This window comes from Vigna unguiculata, chromosome 2 (genome assembly GCF_004118075.2).
Source record: "Vigna unguiculata cultivar IT97K-499-35 chromosome 2, ASM411807v1, whole genome shotgun sequence".
In the NCBI taxonomy this organism is placed as follows: Eukaryota; Viridiplantae; Streptophyta; class Magnoliopsida; order Fabales; family Fabaceae; genus Vigna; species Vigna unguiculata.
In genome coordinates this window covers 27229712-27249180 of record NC_040280.1, presented here as the reverse complement: position 1 = coordinate 27249180, position 19469 = coordinate 27229712, and the positions used below count along the sequence as shown (strand labels likewise).

Below are 19469 nucleotides of genomic sequence, written 5' to 3'. Positions count from 1 at the left end.
ATTTTGATTACAAGTTTGTGATGATTTTTTATTTTGACCTTTGGAATCGTCAAGTGAAAGTCTATTATTAGAAAAATCAATCTTGTTCTATTTTAGTTTTTTTTTCTTCATAACTAAGAGCATTATTGTTTTGATGCATTGACAGATTGTAAATATTTGTTTGTGTTTTTCGATTTGACACCAAAACCTAGAATAAAATGAAATATTTTGTCAAGACAAAAAAGTCGTATACAATAACAAAAAAAAAACACACACACACATTAATGAAATAAGAGAAAAAAAAAAAAGAATGACCTAATTGCAATCCTGAAGAGAACAAACCTTACTAGACACAAAGAAGAAGAAAATCCTAGAAATTCAAGACAAGAGTACTAAACACTAAAAATTAAAGATCTATTAACCTTGGTTAGGACAAAAACCAATAGGAAGCATGAGAAATCTCAATACATTCCAACAACAAAATATCTTAATAACAACTAATACAAAAAAAGATAATGATACTTTAATCTATTTTTTTGACCCACTTTTAATTCACTACTTCAATCACCATTAGATCATCACATTACATCACATCACTAAAAAAATAAAAATAGATGATCTAATGGTGATTGAAGTAATGAATTAAAAGTGAGTCAAAAAAAGTTGATTAAAATATAATTATCCTATAAAAATAACAGAAACTTCAATAAAACATCATCTAATCCATGGTCACAACATTGACCTTCAAAGAAACCCAACCATTGTTGAGATATACCAAATAAAGGATTTGGAGATTAAGCGCAATGGACATGGGGTTGGAATTATTTTAGTGTGTTATGGAAAACAAAATCCAATGTGGGTAGAAATTTGATGGGTGCAGGAAGCAATAGCTCCATGTAGAAATATGGTGACAAAAGCGTATAATGAAAAAAAAACTTTAAAAGAAAAGCTTAACAATGAGTTAAGATTAGGAAAATTGATTTGGGGTGACTATTAGAGTGAAAAGAAGGTTCCACAGTGAGTTTGAGACAACGAATAAAATATTGGTTAGAAAATGTTACAATTATTGTTAGTCCAAAGAAACATTAACATTTTTCTTCAATTCAAAAAGTTAGTGTTTTGTACCCACAAAAAGGGATAAAATTGAATATGAATATGACACCAATTGATATATAGTTCTACACATAATTTCTCAACTTTTTGTACTATTTATTGTAGATTTTGTAAATTTTTTCTGATGTAAGAGGACAAAGTGGCTCATTTTTTATTCAACGTGTGACAAAGGATGCAATATGAGAACAAAATCGATAAGAATTTAATAGACCCATAACAAATACGAAAATAATAAACAATTAAAAAAAACCTTTATAATTTTTGATAGAATATAATATAAATAGTATTCAGAAACAATTAATCAAAATAAAAGTGAAAGTTAAGAAAAATATGTTATAGACCACACAAATATAATACACATATTTGAAGTTGAACATGTTTAGTTATAACCGATAAATATATGAAGATGACATGTAGAATTTATAGCAACCTTGAAAGGAAAAGATTTTGATACATATTCATTATCTTTAAATCTACACACACAATTGAAGTTGAAAAACATAATAGAAAAAAAAAAACAATTTTTAACAACCTTGATTGAAAAAAACTATAATCATGATAAAAAAATGTAATCAATGAAAAACTAACACTAATTAATGTTTGAGTTCATTATTTTTTTTTACTAAAATAAAATGATATTTTTGTTTCTTATGAATGATATGACGCTATGAGCAACACCAAACACAAATCTAAATCTAAAAGTTTTTATTTTTTTTTAATATTGAAGATGATCTTATAAAAATATTTTATGAAAGTAATAAGAATGTTAGAATTAAATCATGTAAAAAAAAGTTAAAACTTACCGTATTGAAATCTTTTTCATTATCATTACTTAATGTAATTATAAATTACTTTTGATACATATTAATTCTAAATTATATTATACTCTTAAATTGTGTAATTTAATATTGATTCATTATTAAGCATATATTACTTTATAAACATAGTAATATTTTTCTTCTAAGATGAGAAAATATACTTTAATTTTTAGATAGATCATGATAAGATAAAATGTATCACAGTGAGATATAAAAAATGTACTCTTTAAGATAGAATATTATAATAATAAAGTCTCTCTTAGATATATGTGAATTTTTTCTATAAAAAATAAGAGTTGATACAAATTTCAAAGTTTTATATAAAAAATATTCTTTATAGGAATGAAAAAGTATCTATCATTCTAGTAATTTTTCTTTCAATCCAATATTTTTCATATGCTACTATTTTCTTAAATGATTTATGAATTAACAAACATAATTATTATATATTACTACTATATCTTTCGCTAGTTTTCTTTTTAATATCCATAGTTTTTTACTCAATTGTTTTTTTATTGAAATCATAACTATTGCGGTTTCTAATAATATCTACAACAACAAATAGTTTTTTCATTTTTTTCCACCACTTGAAGTTTTCTGTCTATCTTACATGTTTCGTGAATAACAACTTTACAAAAAAAAAAAGCACTACCTTAACAGTGATTTTTAGAATATATCCTTTTTAAAAAAATTTCAAATAGAAGTAATACTTTTTATTTTTTTCTCTTTTATCATTGAAAATTAAATAAAATTCAAAATAAATAAATAAATACTATAAAAGTTTAAAATATCATTTATCGCAAAAATTTGACATTCATTAACCGCTTCACGTAAAAATGCAGAGGAAAAGAGAAAATAATGAGATTTTAAAAATTACATTGAAAATGTACTATAAATGTTAATCTCATAAAAAGTTGAGTTAGTATTAACAGTTGGAGAAAAAATTATTTAATTAACATTCATAAAATATAAAATTGAAAAACATATGAGAGAATATAGTGAAATTAGATAATTAATGTACAAATATGGTTTAAAATTGTTTAAAACTTTAGAAGGAAATTGTTTAAGAAAACTGAATAGTATATTTTTATAGTAATTTAAAAAACACGTGAATATCTATTTTCTCCCTCAAATTTTTGTAAATGAAAGAATGGTGAAGTAAAACAACTATTCGATAAGCTTTATTTAAATAATCGAATTTTGAGTTTTTGTTTAAGCAAATTAAATTCAATTATACTTAGAATTATTCATGCCTTATTAAAAGAAATATAACCCTCGTGACTTCTAGGGGAAGCTAAAACAAAATAAAAAAGCAAGAAAAAAAAAACATATGGCCGAAATAATCAAGCATCTCCACATAAAGAGAAAAATCCATAACTCATTTGGCAATACAAAGTTGAAAAAAAAAATCCGAAAATCATAAGAAATAATTTCATGTACATAGATAAAAAAAATGATAATAAATGTTTACTAATTATTTTTTAAAACATTTTAAACAAACTAACCCATTAGTAAATTTTTTAATAATGTCGTCAATCAATAAAATTATTATTTATATATTTATTAATAACTATTATTTGCGATGAATAACTGTTGGATAGACACGAGGGCGTGATGATGATCTTACGGATAAATCAAACCTAACGTAACCAGAGAGAGAGAGTTGGTCTTCTTGCACTATAAATAAAGCCCGAGTGAGTTATTTGCCTTTTCATCTCAATCAGAGAAAAGTTAGGGTTCGTGACTTTCCCTTTTCTTTCGTTTCTTTCGTTCGGAATCATAATCATCATCGTCGACATATCATCATGTCATCGGCGAGGAAGATCACCCTGAAGAGTTCCGACGGGGAGGCGTTCGAGGTGGACGAGGCGGTGGCGCTGGAGTCGCAGACCATAAAGCACATGATTGAGGACGACTGCGCCGACAGCGGCATCCCTCTCCCAAACGTTACCAGCAAGATCCTCGCCAAAGTTATCGAGTACTGCAAAAAACACGTCGATGCCGCCAATCCCGACGACAAACCTTCTGAGGAAGATCTCAAGGCCTGGGACGCTGATTTCGTCAAGGTCGACCAAGCCACGCTCTTCGATCTCATCCTGGTCAGTTAACCTTTTCCAAAATCTTTTGAATTTTAACCCTAGAATTTTGTTTCAAATCATACTAGATAGTATCTTCAATCTTGAAAACTCTCATATATTAGTCTCTGCATGTATCTTTGTATATTAGTAAAATATATCACATCTCACTAATTAGTATCTGTGTATTCTAGCAAAATATGTCAATGTAAAGACTAAATTGATTGATATTTAATACTCGGGAGACTGTTTCTGCAAATTTGTTACTAAATAATAATTATTTGATTATTTAGGAACTAGGATAGTACTTAGGTATCTAGTTGATGATTTATTCTTCTCGTTTATGCGCTATGGTGCTCTGTAATTTATGGAGCTGGTGTTTAATGTTTGGGAATCTGTTTTTTTTTTTTTTCGTTTTTGCGTGTGGTTGTCATTACTTGCTGTGATCCGTGGTGATGCTGGTAGGTTCTTCGAGTTGTGTGTAGCTGCAAACTTGCTATCGTGCGAATTATGTGACCTGATGTTTTCTATTGACCGTGTCTGAGATTTTAGATGATTTTTGTGGTTGGTTGAGTTTGATGCAGTGTTAGGGGTTGCTGTTTTGTTGTGCTTGTATTGGCTCACATGAAAATGAACGGTTTATTTATTATATCTAAGGGTGTAAGGTTGTCTAATTCTGTAATTGTCTCTTGAACTCTTGCGAGTTTACTATACTGGGTAGAGAAAACTGAGTTAACTCTCTATCAAACCATTTTCTGACAACTTGGGTAAACTTTTGTGAACTTGCTTAAACCCTCGCTTCAAGATGTGAGTACGAGTTTGAAATTAATGTTATTTGTTCCCTTCATCGACTCTATGATGACGGTGTTTTTATTAGTACCCAAAATATTTAAAGAACTTAATTTTTTTTGAAGCATTTTCTCTTTAAGAAATTATGTGCTTATGAAATTATATATGATTTGATCATTTGTGTGTTTAATCTTATTTACCAATAATGTACTATCATACTTATTGTGGTTTGGCACTTTTATTTATCGTGAATTTGAACTATTGAATTATTGTTGTACTAAATGAATTATGTTATGCGTGTGTTTCATTAATAGAGTTTTAATATTATTATCTATAATAGGAAAACTCTTACATTCTGGGAGTCACATTTAAGAGTCATGTTTATGGAATTTCTACGAGTTTATTTATCTTTTCTGAGCGGACTGGTATGTGCTGCTACCTGGAAAAAATTAATTTCTCTAAAACATTATTAGGTAACCCAATTTGCGCGTTTGTAATTAGAGTCTGAACTCGTAGAGGTGAACTGTTTCCTTAAGATTGTTGTGTTCCCATTAAATTTTGGGAATTTTTATTGTGATTCATTCAATGCTGTAGTTTCTTGTGCATCTCATATTCGTCTGTAAATTCTTCACCAATGGCTGAGGTCTCCTGCATTTATTTCTAAAATGAAGATCACTTTAGAGAAATAAAATCTATACCTTTTAATAGTTTGCAAATTGCAATGCCATTCACAGAAAACGACCTGCTTTTGAATCAACTTTCCTTAATTACGCCTGTGCTTTTTCAAGTTGTTCAACGATCTCTACTCCTAATTCTTCTGAGTTTCAAATATTCATTTCATGAAAGTAGTATCTCTTTCCATTCATTTCAAGATGCGTATGATACCTTCCCCAACCAAACACGAATCTCTTGATTCATTTGGCTCGCACTTAATTCTTTATCTGAAATTTCCCATTTTTTATGTAATGTGCCTATCCTCTCATCTCTATTAAGAGTGAAAACAATAACTTGGTAACTTAGAATTGCTATTACATTTCCTTATTCTCCTTCCATGTATGGATGGATCACTTGAGCGAAGGATTGCCTTATCTACTCTATTTCTTTACTAGTTGAAGTCTTGGAATTCCTACTACTTTTCGTTTTTTTTCATGTTTGGATAATTTGTGAAATGGAAAACTAATATAGGACTCCTACAAGGGAAGAAAATTTGAAATGAACTTCTTTTTATTTTAATGTCATAGTAGGTTATGAAGAATCTCGTCCCAATGTATATTCTGTTTATTTAGTAGGCTAAGTCTACACTTTTGCGTATTAATGAGACAATTTTGCTTTTAGGCTGCGAACTACCTGAACATCAAGAGCCTGCTGGATCTTACATGCCAGACTGTAGCAGACATGATCAAGGGGAAGACTCCAGAGGAAATTCGCAAGACCTTTAACATTAAGAATGACTTCACCCCTGAGGAAGAAGAGGAAGTTCGTCGGGAAAATCAATGGGCATTTGAATGATTTTGTTAAGCTCAAAAAATCTGAATCAAAGATCTGCCATGTGGTTTTATGCTATGCTTGTCTGTTTTTCAAAGATCTTCCTTGTAGATTTACCTATGCTATATACTTGTTTGTTTTCTATTTCAGACTAATTATGTTGACTGCGTTCTCGAGTCAGAATTATCTTCCTTCATGAACGTTAAGAGCGCTTGAATTGTAAGTAATAGTTGTGATGAGTGGAAGCGATTATTCTGAAACGAGGGTTATTGAGTTCAATAATGTCCTGCCTTTTGCTCCTAAATTATCATCATCCCGTATGTTACATGATAATAAGTGTAAGCACCTAAAATGGTGCCACAGTGCTAAGACCACACTATATTGGTTATTAATATGTAAAGATGTTGCAGTTGAGCAAAGATTTGGAGACACCATTTACCAAGCAGTTTCTCATACTGCTATTCCTTAGTCCAAAAGGCAACAAAAGTCATTCAGAATATCAAACACTCATGTACGAGTTATAGTTCTTGATCACTACTTTTAAAAACTAGAGCATACCGGTGATGAATTTACCTAGGCACCGCTGTGGAAGAATTGATGTATGTATTTTACTTACCCATTAAGCAAATCGTTTCTCTTGGTTCATCGATCAAATTTCTGCGTTTATAGTGATTTTAGAGGAGGGGTTTACGGTGGAAGAAATTAAATATTCTGATAAACTGTACTGTTGGGATGTTTTATCAAGAGAATTTGGAATTTTGATCAGAAAATTTTAATCAAATCAAAAACGTGATTTCAGTTTTTAACTATAGACAATGAATCTAGAGAACCAATGTAATTACGGACGAAAGTTTATTTTTATGTATTTTATTATGAAAAGAAATAACTGAATTTTCTTAAGTTAGTGACACTGGTTAGTATTTGCCGATAATAGTAGTTTAGCGTCATGGTATCTTCGATGTGTTCATATATTCGAAAATCTTTCCTTTAATATATAACTTTTTTTTTGGGATGAGGTATACAAACTATGTTCCTTACTATTTTAAAATGCACATTTTTTTAATAAATGAGGCCCGGGTTTTAAAAGCGTAATACGAATGTAATTGTTAAACATAACCCAACTAGTTTTTTCGTAAATTTTAAAAGCTTAAATAAATACATGTTTGTCACATTCCTTGGGGAATCATTTTGAATACCATAATGTATGTTCAGCACAAGCGATGTAAGATTATAAGCTTAATCATAAATCCAAAATCTCAATACAAAATTGGGACTTGTGTGAATATGCATGCCCCAAGGAACACACTGGTATCCGTATAAAACTGGGATCCTACGTGATTGTTGAGTGAGTAGATCTCTGGATCAACAAAATTCCTGACAGCTTATAATATAAAAGAATGTGAATTGAAATTCTTACACTACTTGTTGAAGGGTTTCTCTGATAATCTAGCTAGTGTTTTCTTTGTGGCCTACTTATGACCGACTTAAATCCGCACTTGGCAACCTGAATCTATGAGCTAGTTCATCCATCATCGAATTTACTTCTTCAATTCCCTCTCGGTCTTTATTTGATACTTTGAAATTGTGAACTATATTTTTCAAGTCCAAAAGACTGCTTCCAGGTATTATCCCTAACCTTCTTTCCTTAATCAGCTTTTGCACTCCAGAAACATTCTCCCATTGACCAGACACGGCATAAATGATCAGTAGAAACTGGTAACAGACCAGGTTCTTAGGATCCAAGTTAAGAAGAAGCTTAGCAATTCGTTCCCCCAAGTACACATCCCTCTTGAAACGACACAAACCAAGCAAACTTGCCCATAACAATGACTCACATGACATATGCCCATCAAATTTTGCCATGCTTTGCAGAAACCCTTCTGCCTCATCAATAAGCCCCACATTCGCAAGAAGGTTTGCCATGCACCAAAAATGAGCATAATTTGGCTTCAGACCAAACACCTCAGTCATCTGTTTGAAGTAAGACCTGCCCTCAGCCAAAAGCTCCGACCGAGCACAGGCACAAAGAATGCCAATGAAGGTTACTTCATCAGGGAGCAACCTCAAACTCTCTTCTCTCTCATTTCCATCTATCGCAACCATTACGCCAAACAGGCTTAGTCCATCTTCAGGATTCCCCTGAATGCAGTTCCCTAAGATCATTGCATTCCATGAAATCAAATTCCTTTCTGTCATCCTCTCAAACACTCTCCGCGCAGCCTCCACCCTCCTGCACTTAGAGTACATATCAATCAAAGCCGTATCTATAATCAAACTTGACCTCACGAACATCCTAACAATGCTCCCATGAACCGATCTCCCTTCCTTGAGTCTACCAGACCGACCACACGCTGTAGCCAGACAGACCATAGTCCTGGCATTACCCCTCATTCCCAACCCACCCATTGTGCGAAACAGCTTCATCGCATATCCAGGGTTCCTACCCTTCAAATACCCACTAATCATTACGTTCCAAGTAACCAAATTCCTCTCAGGCATTTCATCAAACAGTCGGTGTGCAGCATTCAGCTCCCCAGCCATCATATGCCCGTCGATGATCGAGTTCCACGAGACCAAATCCCTTGTCAAAATGCCATCAAAAACCACCCTAGCAAGCTGAACACTCCCACAACAAGCATACATGTGAATCAAAGAGTTCTGGACAGGCAACACAGAGTCTACACCATTCTTGGTGGCCTGCGCATGGCACTCTTTCCCATAATCAATGCAACCCATCTTCGCACACGAGCCAATGAGTGGAACAAAGGTGTAGCTATTCGGAAAGAACCCACCCATCAAAGCGCGAAAGTAAAAGATAACAGTTTGATGAGGTGCATCGCTATCACAATAGGCGTTGATCACGGTGTTGACGCAGAAGGTGTCGGAGGAGTTAATATGGCGAAAGATCAAAAGGGTGTAAGCGACGTCGCATAAACGGGAGGCTCGGCTCAAAACGGTACGTGCCAAGAAGGGGTTGCGGAAGAGGCTTGAAGTGACGAGGAAGGCTTGAATTTGAAGGAGGTGGCGAGCACTTTGGCACGAGTTTCGAAGAAGCGTTTCGAATTGTGAGAAGAGCGTAAATCCTGGCTTTTTCGCTTCAGTGAGCGAAGAATATGACGTGCGAGTGGTGGTGATGGGGCGCGTAAGAAAGGTGATTCGGAATGGGAACCGTTGGCGCGTGGAGACTCTGGCCATTCATTTGGCGGTTGGGTTTCACAGTTTTTTTCCGATGAGAAAGCTTAATCGCCATTAACGGCGAACATGCCTCTCTTCTCAGCTCGTCCTCTTCTGTGGAGAGACCACAGACGGTACCTTGTGTTGTGTTCACGATGCAAACACTAAACGGTGCGTTTCATCAAAGCATGCCTATAATACACTGTTTCAGGTTATGTTGCTTTCTTGTTAAATTAAACTTGTTATAACGGTTAACAAATTACACATTTGTAACTTTTAAAATACTTTCGTCAAACAAACTTTAAATAACTAGTGTAAAAAATTATAAATTGTGACTCGTAATATTTATAATTAATGATGCATAAAATGTATTTTTAGTATTTTTCATTGCCCATTTTTTCTTTATATACCATCAACCAAAAGTAAAATTGAAAAGTACGAAGAAAATTTAGAAAAAAAAAATACATGAAAGAGTTTTTAAATATGAACTTATATATTAGTTAATTTGAAGTTATGAAAACAATAATTTCTTTTTTTTTCTTTTAAAATAAGACATGAATAAATTTGTGTAAACAAATATTTAATAATTGTATAAATTATTTGTATTCTTAATATATATTTTGTACTAATTGAAAAAAAAAAAAAACTAATATTTAGTTAATTTCATATATCATTAAAAACAATTAATGATTCAAAAGCATATCACTGAGTACTCTTTAAAATTAGGTCAAATCTAAGTGTTTATGAAAGTGCACTTGGTTAAAAGAAGAATGTGTAGCACGTTTTCTCAATGGGCTGGTTTACAAAATTTCTTTCCTGAAAAACATTACTTTTATATACTTAAAATCAAATATCTACAATAAATCTTCCTTTGAATTCACATCCTGATGTTGAGAATTTAATGGGGATTTGATTGCAACACAGACTTATAAAATTTTATAAGTTATATTACGATACAAAATATTAGAAAGGATATAATTATAGTATTAAATATTATATGTATTGAAAAATTTTAAAGACTGTGAAAATATAAAAAATGAGATATAAGAGATTCTGTTCTTTATTCTTTTTCACATGGTCAATCATTAATTATATGTGAGTAAATTAAAAAGAATTATCAAATAACTATGTGATATTTTTCAAAAATAATCATAAAATTATTAATTCGAAAACTTTCGCTTTCCAAATATGGGAGTGTGGACTAAAAAAATATTACGTACTTCATGTCACAAATCTGATTATTTATTTGAAAAAATCGGACCTATCAGTCACACTTTCTCAAAAATTAAAAACTTGCATTCTTTCTTTCTCCCTTATGTAAGGGGTTCCAAACATAATTTTGGTAAAATTTAATGCTTTTTAAATTAATATTATTATTTATAGAAAAATTACTAGTTATTTTTTTTTTGTCAAGTTAAAGTTGAAACTATTTTTATAAAAACGCTATACTTAATTTTAATTGTAAAATTGTTACTTCTATGTTGAGATGGAATAGATAAAAAAATAAGCTGAAGATATTTGATTAAGATTTAGTCGAAAATGATATATTTGAGGCGATGGTAAACATATTATGTTTAAGGTTGAAATGAAGAATTCTAAGAGGAGGTCAGTCGAAAATATTTTGAAATATTGAGTTAAATTTTAAGTAAGATAAAGTTTAAATTATTTTAACCATTAAAAATATCACAATCAAGATATAGTTTATCTAAGTCGAATTAAAAATATCATTATCAATATTGTGTTTAACATACTAAGGACAAGGTTAAAATACTCTATTAAGATGAAGACAATAATGTTGGAGATCAAATAATATTATTTTATTAGGGATCAAAACAAAGATTCTTTAAATAATTAAGAAATTAACATTTATCAAATTGTAAGTTTTTAAAAATTTTAAAACCAATTTTATAGGAGCATTGAGTGTCTATCCCAAAAAAATAAAAAATAAATGGATTAAATGAAATTTGTTAATTTTGTAATTTTAGCTCTTAATTTTAATTACCCATAATCTTGGTTATTATATTTTGTTTTATGCAATTTTGACTTCTTAAGTTTTAACTATTTAAAATTTACTTAATTTTTATTTTAAAAACATGATAAATCTTTCATTTTTATTTTACGAATTTAACATACTTATATTAATTTTTTAATATATATATATATATATGTGAAAATTACTAAAAATTAAACATTACTTACTTATTTTAAATATTAATAATATAAATAAAAATAAAATTATATATTTTAAAATAATATTTATCCACATAACTTATCCAAAAAAATGAGAAAAAAAAAATTAATTTTGCTATTTTTCAGGAAAGTTAGTTCTAAGCATTACGTCCGAAAAACAAAAAGTAATTTCCTGTAAACGTGATGGAGCCTGAGACCTACAATAACGAAAATTCATTAGAGGGCCATTTTGCAATTTAAGAAAATTACTTTGATAGGTGTACCTAGCAATGTAACTTGAAAGAGTGAGTGAAGTTGAAAGAAAATGGTGAGAGGAAGTAAAGAGGTTCTGCAAAAAGCAGCCAAAACCCTAACCGATATCCTCGTTTGCCCTCTCTCTAAGCAACCTCTGAGGTTTCCTCTCTCAATTTCTCCATAACTGTTCATATTTTTCACCATTTTTTTATTAATAATCTTTCTTTGGTTTTGCAGGTATTGTGAGGAATCAAATTCCTTAATCAGTGATGCTATTGGCGTTGCGTTTCCCGTCGGTTCTAATTCCTCTCTTCTCTTTCATTTCAATTTCACTTTCTGTTCCTTTTTTATCCTTTTGGGAATTTTAAGGATCCTTATCAGCTGACAATGTTGTTTTGTTTCCGAAATCCTAATTGCCTCCGCAAGGGTTACCGCATAAGCCCCATTTTCCAGCATTTATGAATCTGTAGTTTGTTCTATCTGTAAATTCAAGAATCTTGAAGAATTATAAAATGTTTGTATTGAAAATGTTTATTACAGGGGAAAATTACCCCTCTCTCCAATAGTGTAACGATGAGTGTTGTTGACTCATGTAGTTATGTTTCTTTTTTCTTTATACTTGATAGATAAAAAATGGGGTACCGTGCTTGGTTCCAACTGATGGGAAGATACTTGAGGAAGAAGATGCGTCAAAACATGACAGCGACACCAATTTATCAGCTCTAAATGAAGAGAGTCATGGAAGAAGTGCCTGAGATTAAGTTGTAAGATTTTTTTTTTTTTTTTTTTTTTATGTTTGGATTTCAATTCCTTAGGGTTGGTTGCTGTTGTTCTTTCTAAGATGATCAACTTTCTGTGACACAGTGTAACGTTGTGTGAGAGAAAGAAGTTACACTGTTTTCACTTGGAGGGAAGATTCGTGTTATTCATATTTTTCTTCAATGAAAAGAATTTGAAAAAATTAATCTCACTTTCCCCTTCCCTTTCATTGTTTGTATAATGGCTGATTTGTATCTCCCTGAGTTTTCTAACTGGATAATTCGAGGTTTATTATTATACTCTTGTGAAAATTAGTAGTAATACACAACTTGGTTAAGAAACAGAAGTTATAATTTTTTTCTGGTTCAGTTAGAAGTGACCTCTGTTAAAGTGATATAAGGCTTTGGAGATCTATAATCAATAGCTTTACATAAAGATGAACCTGGTCTATGGTGTAGGAAATCGAGAGTACTTTCAATAATCTTTTGCTTTGTAATATATAGTACATGGTAATAATCTTTTGCAATAACAAAGTTAGAAACATCTAAGTCTAATGGGTCTTTGGTGATGCACCTCTAATGTGGCAGTCTATAAATCTTTGCTATGTTGGTTTGGTTATAACTCAGTAATTCACATTTTGTGTAGGTACAAGAAGAGCAAGAAATAAAGATAAAAGTTTGCAGTGACACCTATATATAGTAGTGTAACTATCATGTTTTTACGTTCGCTATCCATCATGAGATTTTAGTTTTTACCGATATCAATAAATGTTATTATTCATTGTCATATCTAAAAGAGATAAGAGAAAAAAGTGAGTGTAAATCACAGGACTCTCAGGATTTTGCTTCTTACATCAGATCAAAGAAAGACACACTTTGTGACGTGTCTGTTCAAATATTTGTTTCTTTGCAATATGACTTTAAGTAAATGTTTGCAGTGGTTGCTTCTAAACTCTACTTTATTTTGATGGAGACAGATCCTTCATAGTGCATTTTGCAAGCATGTTTTTGACTAAAAATTCAAGAGTTTTGTTGTTTTAAATAAAAAGCTACATATATGTACTAAACATTATAGAAGTTACCAATGCATTTTGCCTTAAAAAGGCTTCTGCATCACTGAAACAGCTTAAACTTCAAAAGCTATCAACACGTACATGATGTTGAAATTTCTCCAGCCAATTCAACAATAATTCCTTACTTTTCCTAATTGACAATATTTACGAATCTAGTTTAATCTTAATGTCCCGAGTTAGTCTGTACTCACCCGATAATTTAAAACACACCAGTTAGATAAAAAGGATTAATACTGTTTAGATTTTGACTTAACAAAAGGAAGAGAAGAAAAGGACCCAATAGAAATAAAAAGGAATAGAGTAGAAAAAAAAAAGGAATTTTCGCTTTTCTTATTTTGATGAATCAAAAGGAATAGTTTAAAGAAATATATAAAAATATTTTGAAAAAAGGAATTTTCACTTTATTTTGATCATATAAAAATATTTTTTATACAAACTTGAAAAAAGGTTTTTACTTTTTCTCTTAGCAAAAAAAGTATTTTAAAATGTTGTTAAAAAGAGTTAATTAATTTTTAAGAAATAGAAAAAATCTCAATTTTTACTATATTAGTTTTTCAATCATACATCAAATATTTATTAATCTATTTAAAAAAAAAAAAAACCCTTTAAAAAGATACTTCAAGGTATCAATAAGCATCAAAAGTTTTTATTTCTACTCTCATTGATTCCTTTGAAAGCATGTACAACATAGTGTAGTATCCTTACATTTGCAATGTCTGTGCATGTTGATGCAAAACGTGGGGTGGGAACAGTAGAGTATGAGTTTTCATTGACTAAGATAAGTATAAGATTTGGTGAAAATATTCAACATGAGTGCCCTACGACCTATGAGTCTCAAAATACCTCTCTATCTCAATTAACCATGCAAGCCAATGATGCCTTCCCTGAACGCCATTCCAAATGTATGAAAAGAGCAACAAAAAACGAAAACAAAAAAACAATAAATAACGTAAGAATCAACAAGTAGTAGAAAAAATATGTTGAAAAAGCATAATCAAGCACATAGTGGAAGACACAAGGTATTACACTGGAGTTAGGAATCCGATAGTTTATAGTATTATTCTACCTCAAAGGAATGAGGTACTAGGTCAAGTGTAACACTCTGATGTTGGTGTAACCGCTTTTGTGTTTGGACAATAGAAACTGTCACACAAACCTCATCTAACCACCCTTTCAAACCAAGCAAAACATTTAAGGAATTACTATTATTTGTTTATCAGTAAATTAGTTTTTGTTAGTCCATAATCTTTTTCACTCTTTATTTTAAACTCTTCCAACCAATTTTATATTTTCAAAAATTAGCATCAAAGTTGAATCCACGATCTTTTCCACCTTCCATTTGAACTCTTACCCTAAGACCAACCTTCAAACGTATAAGAAACAATAAATGTGACCATTAGTTGCAACTCTTTTTCTTCTAAAGGGTGTTCTTGTTGACATGGTTTGGCAGCAGTAAATGAGATGACTCTGAAAAGCTTGGTCTCACTTGTCTCCAACCTAATTGGCCTAGCCGAGGGACAAAGGAACAAGGATGCCCCTTTACCTTCTTACATCACCAATTTCAACGAAGATTGTTGGTGTTGTGTGTGCTTGTCAAGGTTAAAGGCCAGAGATGAAATCCGTGTTCTTCCTTGCTCTCACAAATTCCATAAGATTTGTGTAAATAGATGGCTTAAGGGTCACCATAAAACATGCCCACTCTGCCGTTTCTCGTTGGTAGCAGAGGACAAGTCTCATCGTGCTGAAATCTTCACCGAAGAGATGTTGATATGGTTTTCTTCTTTCCATGTAGCTGGTATGTGATACTCTAAATTTTTGTTGCTGTTCTTCCTATGATGTTTTGTTGGTGCAAGGCTTCTGAATCTGATATAAACCAAGCTCAAACAAATTGGCTTTGTTGTCTCATATATATATGAATTCAAATCACCATGTCTTCCTTCCTTTTACTTTATTGGGGAATCGATTCTCTTCTATATGCGATTTTTTATAACGAATTACGTAATAGGGAAAAGATTTAAGATATTCATTCTTCTCTCTTTAGGCCATTTCATTCACCATGATACTTTCTGTTTTCTTTAAGAAAACATCATCGTCTTCAGAAGATTCATGCTGAATCTCTCTCAGTGCGCAAGTAATTCGATTGGGTGTTTTACAGATCTACTTGAAGCCTAAAATTATCCAATAATTTGTTGTAAGAAAATGTTGTACCCCATACTTTATCCTTGATTAAAATTATCAAAAATAGATTAAAAATTAATCTCTTCTTACACGCTAATTAGACCAATACATAATTAATTCATCGAAACACGGGACCATCAGGGCCCAATAGGTGAATGCAATAGCTATCCAGCCCAATGTCTTTTTTATTTTTACATTTCTTTTTGAATTTTTTGCTACATTTCTAAATTACTTCGTTAATGAGTGCCTTTTTTTATCACCCTTTATACACATTCTCCCAATTTTTATACTTTTTTCCCATGTTTCTCTTAGTTTTTGCACCCTCTTTCACTTATCTCTCCTTTTATATCTTAGTACTTCCTTTTCTTGTGCAACCTTAACCCCATTTGTGTTTGTCCCATTACGCAAATATTTCATTCATTGTTTTTGGAATATATCTCATCATACTTTGAACGATTAGTTTTCGAAAAGGTTTCTTAAATTAGTACCCCTCTAGAAGCATGTTATTCCACGGAAAACATTGTCATGCTGTGTTCATGAATAATTGGTGATGAGTTTTTAACGTCTCTTCCCACTAAAAACCACCAAGTACCAAAGTTGTGTTTTTTTTCAGCGTGACACTATCACCAAACTTTTGAAATATTATATCCTTAAATTTATGAAAACAAATAATTTATGCAGTCAAAACTTTTAATACATTTCACAATTTGTTTCTCAAAATTTTAAATAAATACAACTAATATAAATAGAATCAGTTCACATATTTGAATATAAGGTTAGATCACATAGCTCTTTAAAACCAAGTGTGAAGTGAAGCGCAATTTGAAGAAGAAAGAAAATCAAAATAAAGAAAAAAGAAAAAAAACATTAAGAAGAAAGAAAATAAAGAAAATCAAAATAAAAAAAAACATTAAGAAGAAAGAAACAAAACAAATTAAAAGAAAGAAAAAAAAAGAAAAAGAGAAAGAAAAAAAAGAAAAAAAAAGAAAGAAAAAAAAGAAAGAAAAAAATAAAGAAAGAAATAAAGAAAAAAATAAAGAAAAAAAAGAGAAAAAAAAAAGAAAAAACTTAAAAATTTCCGTTGCCGGGAATCGAACCCGGGTCTCCTGGGTGAAAGCCAGATATCCTAACCGCTGGACGACAACGGAATTTTGTTTATATTTTAAACTTTTTATTATTTGTAACGTTAATAATTCAAAACGCTCATATGTAGTATGCCTCCTTTTCTTTTAATTTCATGAGTATACATTTTTTTCTGAAATCACTGTAACATAAAACTAACAATGTATCACGTGACTTACAAAAGAGACTTTTTTTTTTTTTTTCTGGACTCACTTTGACAAATGATGTTAGTTACGATAAATAATTTAAACAAATCCTACATGTTATAGATGATGCCATATTGAAATGCATTAAAACTTGAACATCTACAAATGGAACTTAATGTAGAGTTTCTTATATAAACTTATATTTGTTATTGGAGTGCTCAAGTTATCTTTTGTTGATGAATTAATATGATGTATTGTTTACGAATATAAATTTAGAAAAGTGTATACGTGTGCGTGAATAATTTAGAGAATATACATTTGCTTAAAAGTGGGAACAAAAAGTTACGCTAGTAGAGAAAGGTTTGCTTTTACTTTATAAAAAAATTATTAAATAAAAAATCATTTTAAAAACAAAAAAAAAACTTTAAATATCAATCTATAAACTAAAAAATTATTGATGCCAAATACATTATCTATTATAAATAAGAAATTATAGTTAATTTATAAATTTGATTATAAATTGATATCTAACATTAGTCATCAATATATTAATTATCAAATTTCATTTTTACTTGGTGTGAAAGTTAAATTTAAATTTGTGTCTTTCGAATGAGTATTTTTAACCACGAATATAATTTTGTACCATTGACAAATAGATAATAAGAAAATCATAAATTCTTAAAGGAAAAAACTGAATTAAGTGAAAATATGGTATTTTTGTTTTGGGGAATTTGATATTTTTTAGAATGATATGACTAGAGTTGGCGTGGGGGAATTGAGGAGAAAAAGGAAGAAAAACAAATGCTGTGGTTTTAGTCCAGTCAATGGTTGTGTTGTGAGAAGGAACCTAGTGAGCCTAGCTTCATATTCATTCGGTTGAAACATCGACAATAATATTCCCCATTTGTGGTACCACATCATCTTTCGAAAAACCCTTTATGTTATCTGAGACAGACATTGAAAATTGACACCAATAACACCCACGTCAACAAATTTCATAATCATACAACATTCCCACACGAGGAAGTGGAGAAAAGAATTCCTCCACTCTTGACACGACAACAATTCACTCACATCACGGCCATAAAAAAAATATCTATTCAAGAAGACTTTTCCGATTAAATCGAATACTTATCGTTAGATTAAAAACTATAATTATTAATTAAAATTATATAAATATTTTCATTTAAGAGTATAATTATTCAAATATAACGATTCGATCTTGATCTACTTAATCTTTGTCACGTGATAATTAATATCATCTACAACATTCTTGCACACAGAAAAACCATGAAGGACCTGAATTCGATAATTGCCGGGGACCGCAAAAAACAACGTTAATAAATTATGTTCTTAGTAGTAACTTATCTGTTGTTTTTTATGTTGCACCTTGCGACAACCCAGATTCAATATAGACACTGGCCCAATCACACATCACAGGCCTGCTTCAATGGATCACCTTAGTACAACATCCAAAAAGTGCTACAAAAAAACATTTTGTTTCACTTTCACAAATTATACCACATTTTTTACCATGTAGCTGTCGGCACCTCATAGGTTCATATTTTGTTATTATTTCCACTACCTGCATCATCTCTTGCTTTTAAAATCCCCACAATGGTGATAATTGTTTTTAGCTTTCATTCATGAGAAGTTTTATGTTGATCATGTTAGGGTTTGTTTTAGGAGATGCTAAGATATTCAATACTTATCAATATTTTCAACTCAAAATTTTAAAATAATAAATTTATAAATCTTCTATTTGCATTGGTCGTATTATTTATTTTTCTCCAATATATACCTTTCAATTCACCTTAAATTTGTAAAATATCATCCTACCATTATGAAAAAAAAATGATATTAAGAAAAATAATTGTGCTTAGGGACATAACTTTATTATAATTTTGAGAAAATCTTGAAAGTATGACAAGAAACAAAAGTTATGGTCGAATTTACAACTTTATACAAGAATTGGATTTTCGAGTATTACTTGTTTACTTTTATATATTTTTTAAATATATTAAATTTTACAAAAAAAAATAATAGTTTGAAAAAAACAATTATATATATATATATATATATATAATTTAACCGTGGATTTTATTTATGATCGATGTAAAACTTATAATACAATTTTATCAAATAGATATCACATAGGGAAAACACAGTGTTTATGTGGTAAAATAGTTTCAAATTTTGGTTTCATGAAATAAATATGCGCAGTTCGTTTGTAATAAAATATGACAAAAAATTATGACCAAAACTACTAAGATAAACCACCCAATGTGAACATAAATAATGTCGATAACTTGTGGTCAAAGGGTAATTTACACGG

At 30.5% G+C, this 19469-nt stretch overlaps 3 protein-coding genes and 1 non-coding gene across 5 annotated transcripts; 2 read left to right on the top strand and 2 right to left on the bottom strand.

Moving 5' to 3' along the window:
* The first annotated feature begins 3607 nt into the window (after positions 1–3607).
* Positions 3608–6544, top strand: LOC114174069 (SKP1-like protein 1B). The gene is made up of 2 exons (XM_028058813.1): positions 3608–4009; positions 6110–6544. Exons 1-2 carry the CDS (start codon positions 3716–3718, stop codon positions 6281–6283), a joined length of 468 nt encoding a protein of 155 aa, XP_027914614.1. The 5' UTR covers positions 3608–3715; the 3' UTR covers positions 6284–6544.
* Positions 6545–7621: 1077 nt separating this feature from the next.
* Positions 7622–9641, bottom strand: LOC114172450 (pentatricopeptide repeat-containing protein At3g51320). Its single transcript, XM_028056926.1, has one exon. It carries the CDS (start codon positions 9452–9454, stop codon positions 7733–7735), a length of 1722 nt encoding a protein of 573 aa, XP_027912727.1. The 5' UTR covers positions 9455–9641; the 3' UTR covers positions 7622–7732.
* A 2205-nt stretch (positions 9642–11846) lies between these two features.
* LOC114174025 (UPF0434 protein ERGA_CDS_01260) lies at positions 11847–13513 on the top strand. Of its 2 annotated transcripts, none has more exons than XM_028058759.1 (4): positions 11847–12016; positions 12095–12149; positions 12484–12621; positions 13262–13513. In XM_028058759.1, exons 1-3 carry the CDS (start codon positions 11928–11930, stop codon positions 12610–12612), a joined length of 273 nt encoding a protein of 90 aa, XP_027914560.1. In that variant the 5' UTR covers positions 11847–11927; the 3' UTR covers positions 12613–12621; positions 13262–13513. The 2 variants fall into 2 exon arrangements, with proteins under 2 accessions (XP_027914560.1, XP_027914561.1); XM_028058760.1 differs by lacking the exon at positions 13262–13513 and adding an exon at positions 12722–12845.
* Positions 13514–16942: 3429 nt separating this feature from the next.
* TRNAE-UUC lies at positions 16943–17014 on the bottom strand. The gene has a single exon. It is a non-coding gene; the product is annotated as a tRNA-Glu (tRNA).
* Positions 17015–19469: the final 2455 nt, after the last annotated feature.